We start from the raw sequence: 9,733 nt of genomic DNA, 5'->3' as shown, positions 1-9,733 counted from the left end.
TCTCCAGCGCTTTCGAGCGGTCTGGTGTGAACGGACACGTTTGTGGTGCCTGTGGACGGAATACTTTATTGATAACGATTTCGGTCCGTTTGCGTTATCGTCCTCGTGTGGCTCCAGCCTTAGTCGCCACTGTTTTCTTTGGGTTTAGCATCTACTTCTGGGCACATCTCTTACGTTACATATGCAGGAATCCTGAAGTCAAATGTAATCCCTTTTAAGACCTTTTTTAAGACCCTTTCCATACATTTTAAGACCTCATCGCCACTTTGAGTTTTAACCGGTTACATTGGCGACACACTTTTCCTCACATTGACTATATACAGTATTGATTGTCCTTCCTCCTTATCTTCCAACCATTTGGACGCAAACTTGCATTTCCCCATAACGATGTTGTTTAACAACCGGCGTAAACGGACCTTCGCGCGCTATCAAGCAGTGAGCGTGCGATGTCCTGTTCAGATGACGTCAAATCCAACGGGATGCCATAAATAAACTACACAGAATCACACTACACACCTACGCAATGATTACATTCAGGCAGACTGTAGAATACAACCTCTTTGGACAATTGATATACTTATTGAAAACAAGCTACAAAATGTAATACCTTGGAAAATGCCGTTTAATACTTTTTAATAGCCTTCATTTTCGCTAAATTGATTTATCAACTTTTAATACTTTTTAAGACCCCGCGGACATCCTGTCTTATAGAAAAACGTCCTTCAGCCAAGCTATGCATTTTAAATCTGGATACCATTTCAGGTATGAAACACAAGGTGTGGCAGTCTCTGCTGCCTGCCTCTCTGCTGCCTGCCTCTCTGCTGCCTGCCTCTCTGCTGCCTGCCTCACTGCTGCCTGTCTGCACAAACAACAGCACTAATCCACTAATTATTTAATGCCTATTCCTGACAAGTCTTTTAAATACACAGACTTACATTATATTACTACATGGAACCTATTTCTTCATTTAAATAGATGATGTCACTTACTTCTGATGTGTGTCCCTCATTAACATTATACAACATAGTTTCTAACCCTTACTCAACCCTTGCTTGTCCCACTCACGGAACATTTGCCACTTAATTCATTAAAGAAACTAATGGCTTATAAAATGAACATCAATGCCACCACATTTACTGCCTTAAACAAGTTACTATTAATCTAATAGTTTCCTTTGTCTGGAAGCCGTGCAATGTTTATTGAACTCGACCGTACAGCCCCGTACAAAGATATACTAAACGGCCCCCATGTTCGCTGCCGTGAGACCACTCTTCACCTGAATAAAGTCCACCATAGTCCACGGCATGTTAGAATCCAGCTGGCCCATGTCCTTTGAAAACCTGTTTAAAACTCTTCCTGAGGAGACAAAATACATACAATGGAAACCGCTTAGCAGAAGATCATGCTTCGATCGCCACTACAGTTTATGTTTATCAATGTGGTTAGAGGTGGCAACTTCTCGTTTCATGTAATTTCCCCTTGTATATTTACAGTTATGCTCCTGTAAATATTCCTTGAGACGAGCAATAATCTGGCAACTGACGGCAGCTAAAGTCATGTTGAACTTTTGCTTACCGATGGGATTGACGTCAAAGAAGCGCACGGGCGTCCTGAGTATGCAGTTGAACATGCGGTTGTGCAGAGCCTGTGCGCTCTTCACCAGCACGTGGAACATGACCATGTTCCTCACAAAACCGAACAGGATGGTGGCCGCCGTCAAACCTGGAAAACACCCGGCAAAATATTCTCTGTTTAACTACCGATGCACACAAGGTGGCGGAGTAAAGAACCACGCGTGTTCTGAGGTTACCTCCGTAAATGCCCAGGTAGAACGTCGTGTCCAGCTCCACCGTGACGTTTCTTCCGTCCTGGATGACGGTGCCGTTCACCAGCAGCTTCCCTTGCTCGTCGGCCCTGATTGGTCAAAAAGGAAAAACAAGTTAGGCTGTACAGAAATAAAGAACTGAGAAATGACCGGGAAGTTAAAAAATGGTATCTTCTCAGTGATCGTCATAGTTACCAATGAGCCAACCACCAGTCCTGCATAACGTATGCCACCTAGAAAATTGAAAAGAGCAAGCAGTCGATTAGTGTTTCTCTCAAGAGGGGACCGATTCCTCTTACATTCATTGATCAATGCACTTGTTGTGTATAGAATATAGCAGTGGTTCTCAACTGGTTAGGCCTCGGGACCCACTTTTTACTTGGTCAATAAATAGCGACCCAACATTTTGAAGCACTCAAATCTTTTCAACAAAAAATCGTGCTGTAATATACGCTTTTCAGCATACAATATTAATACAAGTGAAGTACAGTATATCCCTTCACAGAACTAAAGTATGCTTTTAAAAAAAGGTTTATGAGATGATGGAATCAAAGCTGAACTGTATAAAAAGGCACACATGCTGAAAACCCATCCCCATTTTATGCCATTGTTTGTGTTTCACTTTGTTCTGACAGCTTGCTGCTCCTCACAGAGCGAAGAGCAAAGAGGAGATAGTCTGTGTGAATTACTTTGTGGGTAAGGGTAGATAGCCCCCATTGTTCTGTGACCTGTCAATCATCAAACCGGTGGTCATGTCATTATTTGTTCATTTTTTATCTGAAGTTGTACCCATGGATGTATAAAGAATAGTTCTACCGCAAAGTTATTCTCCGTGGGGACTTCCGGCAACAATCTTGATTCTGATTGGCCAGAAGACTCGAAAAAACTTCAGTAAAGATGTTTTATTGAGAAGATGATCACTACATGACTAGTGGTCTCCGGTACTTCCAGTCCAACGCCTACTGCATGCACAGCGTTAGAAAATTGGGCCTTCAATATAAAAGTTTGACTTTTTCCCCCAAAAGAAAAAAAGAAAATTCTATTTGTTTTTCTTCACTCACACATCCAAAACGGGTCCGCGACCCACTTTTGGTCCGCGACCCACCAGTTGAGAACCACTGGAATATAGTATAGAATCTTTTCCACATTTTCTCACTCGGCTATACCAGAGGATTTTACTTTTCCTCAACCTGGTGGTGCCTCCGTTGGCCTTCCCTGCATACCTGAGCCAGAATGTTGACCAGGATGAGGAAGATCAGAAGCACTGCGCTGGCTCCAGCTCTCATGTACTTCACGTACAGACCGGCTCCGATGTTTCCCTGAGCGCTCTCCTCTGCTACCATATGCACAGCCTCTGCCTGCGTGGAGAAACATTGTGACCATTTGGTGAGATAAAATACATGTTGTGGATTTTTAATGTTGGACTTAACAAGGCTCTGGAGTATTATACAATATTGAATTGTAAGAATATTTGCATCGGCTAATTTTTTAAATGAATAGTATTATACTATAATAAACGGAACAGGAATAAATGGAATAGATTGGATGATATCTGAATTCAGACACATTTCCCACACTGTGTTTCCCCTCCGTATCATTTCGGCTACGCAAATACTCGCGTGGCAGCTTGTGCCGCTTTCTTTGCCGTTCCACTGCCATACACATGCCGCAGTATTGCCAGAGAGGGGAGATGATGTACAAACCGGTAAATGGTCTCCGTCTTTGACCGAGAGCACGGAGGACGACTGAGAGAGCGCAGAGTTCTGGGACAGAGTTCTCTTCCTCACAAACACTTCCTGAGGAGCCGGCTGCTGCTCCTCCTCTTCCTCTTGCTGCAGCAAGGAGGTGAAGTCCACCCCCGACCGCTGCAGCTCTGCATACGTCCCCTTAGCCACCATGTGACCCTGACACAAACACACACACAGTTAGGATACTGTGCACATCTGTGACTGTGTTTACATCAGCGCTGCCGACACACAAACACTATCTCTCCATGTAAACGCACTCCGACAGGTTTATAGTTAATGGTGCTGACGTCTTCAAACACAAACAGTCTGGCTTCCTGTTAGTGACCTCAACAAGAAGTGATGTTCAACGTGACTTTATGCTCTCTTTTCTCCCAGATGTGTACGAGGTGTTTTTGCCACTTGGTGCTGGAGAGTGAATCGGAGTGTAAATGCTGCACATAGTGCTGCACATGTTATGTTGCTCTGTAGAGACACCGACCTCCTTGAGGACGATAATCTGGTCGGCTGCCTGCAGGTACTGAAGCTGGTGGGTTACCAGGACACGAAGCTTGTTCTTCAGCAGACCGCAGATACACCTGAGGACACACGGACAGTGAACTTTGAGTCGATTGTAGTGACAGCCTGTAGTGCTATTTATCTAGATAGTTCAGAGCCCCCCCCCCCACCCGCCTTATAACAGAGCAGCAATCTTAAGCCGATCTACTGTATCAGTATGTGTGCAATATATATTATAGTTGTTACATAATGTCACTGTATTATCCGAGCGGAAGAGTGTAACAGGAAGCAGTGGGTCAACTCCGATTGTCCTGCTGACAGTAACAGCACCGCACCTCTTCCTGCCTTAGCCTCTGGTCTGGCCTTTTAAAAACACTGGAAACTTTTTCTTCCCTGAAAACATTCTCTGCTCTCACTTGAGATGCATAGCCCTCAGTGTAAACTGTATAGCAGCATGCTGAAAACAGATGAACCTTTTTCTACTGCTGAGATCTTGCTGAGATCTAACTGGAAGCTCTCTCTCACGGGGAGTTAACCAGAACACCGCATTTTTCTGTTTGAATACAAAGAGACTGGAGTCTGATCGATCCGTGTGCTGTAACCTGCTGCTCTACTATGTGCATGTACACACACTTCGTGCCTGAAACGTTTTACATTACTCTCAAATCACTCACTTTTCAAACAGGTGTCTCCCCACCTCTGCGTCCACGGCGCTCAGAGGGTCATCCAGCAGGTAGATGTCTGCGTCCTGATACACAGCCCTGAAAACACATCAATCCCAGTCAATAGTATAATAAACAACTATTTTCCTAAGAGTGATTTTTATCTCATTAAATGCAGTTAATCGCCTCTGGTGTCGTATGGCCTCTCACCTGGCCAGGTTGACCCGAGCTTTCTGTCCCCCGCTGAGGGTGGCCCCTCTGTCCCCGATCAGTGTCAGGTCTCCATCTGGGAGCAGCTCCATGTCCTGCACTCACACAACAATACAATGAATGTAGAACTCAAAAACAATTAAATAGAAGGGGGAGGGGGAAATCACACTGAACTTGTTTTTACATCTTCTTTTTTCATTTCTGAAATTAAACAAATAACACTAACATAGAAGAGACTGCAGAGAAGGCATCACCTGACTGAGCAACAGACACAGCTCTGTGATAATAACCCGAGGCTGCACAACTACTGTAAGAGGAGGAACCGCAGAGGCAGTGTAGCCCTCTGGCAATACATGTCTGAACATGTGCCAAAGAAAGCACATAGTGTACATTTAACAACTTCACCACTCGTTTCTCTCAACGCCACTTCATGCAGTAACATATCTGTATATGATAAATAGATGCATATAACTAAATCTCCCTGGGTTTTTGTCTGTTCTTGACATAAGAAAACATTGAATTTGTTGATTGAAATGGACAAAAGAAAACATGGCACGTGTGTGAAAAACATTTGGGTACTTTTTTTTTTAAAGCAACATTCCCTGGCTGAGCTTTTAGAAGAGGCAACAGCAAACTGTTTTCGTTTTTTCTCTAGTTCAAATCCATCCTTTTCCATTATCAAGCTCTTTCTTAATCCCATCATTAAACACATCCTGACAGTAACATAGCTGCTTAGAGTCATAGTGAGTCACATGATATGTCCATTCAAACACAATAATGTCTGATCCTGCGTCACATCGGGACAATTTATTTGGATAATTTCCTTTTATTATGTACAACCAAAAGCGATAAAAGGAGTCACAAGTAACTCATTTACTGGACACAGCCCGGGTGACCTCTCCTTTTCTAGGTTACAAGTCATTGTCATGTAGTTATTCAGAGTGAGTGTTTACTGCTCAGTCTGAAACTCGTGGCTCGGCTGATCTTCAGAGACCGGCAAAAGGTCTTTTTTAAAACCAGTACCCCCAAATGACCGCTGCAGGAGGATGAGAGGAAGCTTAGGGAGAGCAGCACACTGCAGCGTTGTTATGCTAACACCGTCCAACTAGCTCTCATTCGAGACCAACGTGGCTATCAGTGCTCAATGCCCTCAATGAGTTTACGGCCGGCAGGTAAATGATTAGACGGGTTATTACAGCCTTTCTTATTTTGATGGCTGTCGAATTTAAAACACAATTTGAACAAATGCAACAAAAACGGTTGTCTTATAAATGGCATTGCCTGTCTGTCCAAGTCCAATCAGTCCAAGAGAAAAGTAGGAACCATCCATACAACTTTAGCTTAGACTCTGCAGTAGAATGACTTTACATCATATTGATCTTCAAATACAGTTAGCCTGCAGACGCAAAGATACCGCTGCTGCCAGAGGTTTATTTCCAAAGGTCACTGCTGTCAGTGCTCCAGGAATGAAGGAAGGAATGAAGGAAGGAATGAAGGAAGGAATGAGCACCTAGTCAGCCTGTGGTTCCAGTTTTGTCTTTTCTACATACAGTTCATGCAGCTGACATTACATGACTCAGAGACTGGGCATTCCTTAGCTAATATGTAACTCTGTGTACATATCATCCTAAGATTCTGAAAACATCAATCAAAACTAAATATATATCATTCGGTATCATTTATTGTTTTGACCTGTCTTAAAACAAAGGTGAAGTGCCCATACAGAGAGCACACTCATTCACTTTTTCTCTAGCACCGAATCCTGACAGAAGTGATCTCACATTTCAGAGTGAGTCCGAGTGCGGTACATCAATCAGATTGTTTATGAATTTGATGAGTCAGTGTTTTATCTATCCGTGCAGGTGAACTTCAAAGTCATTCATAAAGTCATTCAAGCGTATCTCACCCTCTTCAGGGCGCAGGCTCGGAGGACTCTCTCGTACTTCTGGGGCTCCAGCTCCTTCCCAAACAGGATGTTGCTGCGGATCGTTCCGGGGAACACCCAGGGCTGCTGGGCGGCGTACGTCAGCTGACCTTTGACCTTCAGAGTCCCCTTTTCGTTGGGCAGCTCTCCCAGGATGGTGCTCAACAGAGAGGACTGGAAGGACAACAAAACATTGAACCAGAACTATGGCCTATGTTTCCTGTAGTTATTGAATTGTTAGTTTTACTGCACTGTTAGTGGACAGTTGTATTATTATTGTGCTGCATTTTGTAACTCCCAATTTCCTTCGGGATGAATAAAGGCCTATCTTAGCTTAACTACCTTTTGTAACTATTCCAACAAACCAGCGTTGTTATGAGTTTGCCCCTACAAGTTCATGATAAGGTGTATCTGACCTTTCCAGCTCCCACTGGTCCAATCACAGCCAACAGCTTCTTTGAGTTCAGAGAGAAGGAGAGGTTCTGCAGAGATGGAGCATCCAGACCCTACAACAAAAAAACAAAACACACTTAAACATTATAAAATCAAACAAGACACTAATCAACCCTTTAATCTTCGTTATATTGACCCACATATAAAACAATGGAGTTTTTCAAAGTAGGGGTTACAGTACGTTGGAAAAGTACACGAGAATTCTGATGACATTGTTGTTGTTTTATTGTTGCTAAGGCGGCAAGTTAATTTTGTCATGCCTGTTTCTAGGTGTGGCTTTCAGAGTTAGCTTCAGTGAAAGTGAGTCGGAGGTGTTTTCCTATGTTTATACAAAACAAAGCCAATCTTTTGTCAAGCTGCCGAGGAATCACCGAAAATACATTTCATTAAAAGGCTGTCTGAACAATGCCTGCTCCAAGACAAAAACAATTTCATCTGAACACAGAAAGGGTGATTATCGTGATCAATAATAAAAGCTGCACACATTTGGGATTTACACTATGTCTAAAATGTTTTGATAAAGGCAGCAAATTGTGATGATGGCTGAGAAATGAAACAAACAATATATAAGGATCATGTAAGGTTTTCACTGCCAGGAGGCGTCTATGTGTATTTATGTTGATATCTATGTCATTATTAATTGTATTCGCAGTCTGAGAAAGCACACACTGCGAGTGCGTTCACCAAGCAGAGCTGTGGGTGGTTGAAGGTTAAATCATATCTCTGGATTTGCGTGATGGCGTGAATTGCTTCATTGCTAGTGTGTACAGCAGTGAGCGATAGCTAACCGACCTTGTCCCAGTAGCACACCAGGTCCTGCATCTCCACTGAGGCGTCCTCATTCTCCTCCTGTGGGGGGGCAGCGGGGCTCTTTATGATCTCATCCAGCATCAGGAACTTCTGGACCGTAAAAAGAACACAACACGGTCAGAGCGAAGTTCAAAGGGATAGAAACACCCAGCAAAAGGTTATAACTTATTAGTCAAATCTTTAACTATTGTCTTATCGGATAAACTGTGTTCCGTAAACTCAAGGTCAAGGTGTCTCTTATTGAAGTGTTTAGGTCCAACTGAACTCAGATCTAGTGGGGGCAGAGGACATGTAAATGTAAGTACATGTAAGTAAATGACATGAACAAACAGAGACTAGCTGCTGAGTGTTGTCGGGTGTTTCCGCCTCATAACAACGAGATTAATTGCCAAAGTAAGGCCAGAAAATGTAACATTTCTGAAAGAGCGGGGCAGGGCGCTAAGATACAATCGAGGAGTGAAGCATTTACAGATAAGGGCCAACACAAAGACAATATAACTGCAAGGACGACCTGTTCCTGTAATGAGCTACAGGCGGCACTGCCAGAACAAAGGGAGGGATGTACCGAGAGCCACGAATCTATGAGCAGAGTTCAGGGGGATTCGTTGACGGTCCAGATTTTGAGAAGCCTCAGATCAGACTGAATCCAAATCAGCTCTGATTTCTGAGACATCTTCTCTGTAGTCTTGTAAGTCTTGTCTGTAATCTTCTCTGCCAGTGTTTATAGAAATATTGAGTAATCTTTTTTGGATCTTTTTACTTGAGATTCTTATGTTTATATAAATATCTTACTTTATTTTATATTTTGCATCTGCACATCTACTTCTTATGTTTATTTAAAGGTCACCTATCATGCTATTTTTAGGCAATAGCATAGGTCTCAGATATATAAAAAACATGTCTATGAAGTGTTTTGCTCCAAATACCAAACAGATCACCCATTCTAGCCATGCCTCATATCCCTCTATTTCACTTCCTGTTTCAAAAGAGCTGATTTTGGTAGAAAGCTTTAAAAAAAAAAATTTGATAACAAATAAAAAAGGAGGGGGCTGAGCTCATGCGGACCCGGCAGCTACTGTCTAAACTAAATACTGCCGTGATGAAACGCCATATCATGGATTATCAAGGATTATTTCTGAAACAGTATGGAGCTCAAAGGCTTTCTCTCTTGCCGGTTATACCACAAGGTGAGTTCCTGTTTATTTCCTGCTTCTTCACACACATGCTCTCCAGTAAAGGTTAGCTCTGAGTGTTAGCGATGCTAATGTAAACACCGACCATATTACGTCCAAAACAGTCGGGCATTGTTTCTGATAGCAACGTTTCTGATTGGGCCGTGGGTCCACATTTCAGATATTACGTCATATCGGACGCAAATCTGGATCAGCTCCGTTGTAGCCCCGTTTTTAGAGATTTGGGTACGGAGGAAAAGAGAGAGGGTTTTATTTTCTGACGCTGCGTGAGTTCCCTGACACACCGGGGACACATGGTTATGTATAAAATACATAAAAAAGTGACTTTTGCATGATAGGTCCCCTTTAAGTAGGTACATCAACCTCAAACACGTCATGTTACAATTCTTTTGCTGCTTGCTACAAAAGGAAAA

The 9,733-nt window shown here is 42.9% G+C and overlaps 1 protein-coding gene across 1 annotated transcript; it reads right to left on the bottom strand.

Moving 5' to 3' along the window:
* Window positions 1–1,219: 1,219 nt before the first annotated feature.
* LOC104944112 (multidrug resistance-associated protein 4-like) lies at window positions 1,220–8,221 on the bottom strand. The gene is made up of 12 exons (XM_010769590.1): window positions 8,110–8,221; window positions 7,281–7,370; window positions 6,847–7,038; window positions 4,941–5,035; window positions 4,743–4,829; window positions 4,052–4,148; window positions 3,529–3,729; window positions 3,049–3,183; window positions 2,021–2,058; window positions 1,811–1,914; window positions 1,576–1,722; window positions 1,220–1,356 (listed from the first exon to the last, which is right to left on the bottom strand). The coding sequence occupies exons 1-12, from the start codon at window positions 8,206–8,208 to the stop codon at window positions 1,235–1,237; spliced, it is 1,407 nt and encodes a 468-aa protein (XP_010767892.1). The 5' UTR covers window positions 8,209–8,221; the 3' UTR covers window positions 1,220–1,234.
* Between the last annotated feature and the right edge of the window lie 1,512 nt (window positions 8,222–9,733).

This window comes from Notothenia coriiceps, unplaced genomic scaffold (assembly GCF_000735185.1).
Source record: "Notothenia coriiceps isolate Sejong01 unplaced genomic scaffold, NC01 NC01_scaffold00007526, whole genome shotgun sequence".
Classification (NCBI taxonomy): Eukaryota; Metazoa; Chordata; class Actinopteri; order Perciformes; family Nototheniidae; genus Notothenia; species Notothenia coriiceps.
Note: the sequence above shows the minus strand (reverse complement) of the source record. Positions and strands in the feature narration are given on the sequence as shown.

Bases quoted from the DNA above. Each gene is read 5' to 3' on its own strand.
- LOC104944112 (XM_010769590.1), bottom strand. From the start codon at position 8,208: ATGCTGGATGAGATCATAAAGAGCCCCGCTGCCCCCCCACAGGAGGAG. The intron at 4,149-4,742 runs GTGAGTGATTTG...GTGTGTCCTCAG, and splicing joins GGGAGACACCTGTTTGAAAA to GTGTATCTGCGGTCTGCTGA. The intron at 1,357-1,575 runs GTAAGCAAAAGT...TTGTCTCCTCAG, and splicing joins CTTTGACGTCAATCCCATCG to GAAGAGTTTTAAACAGGTTT.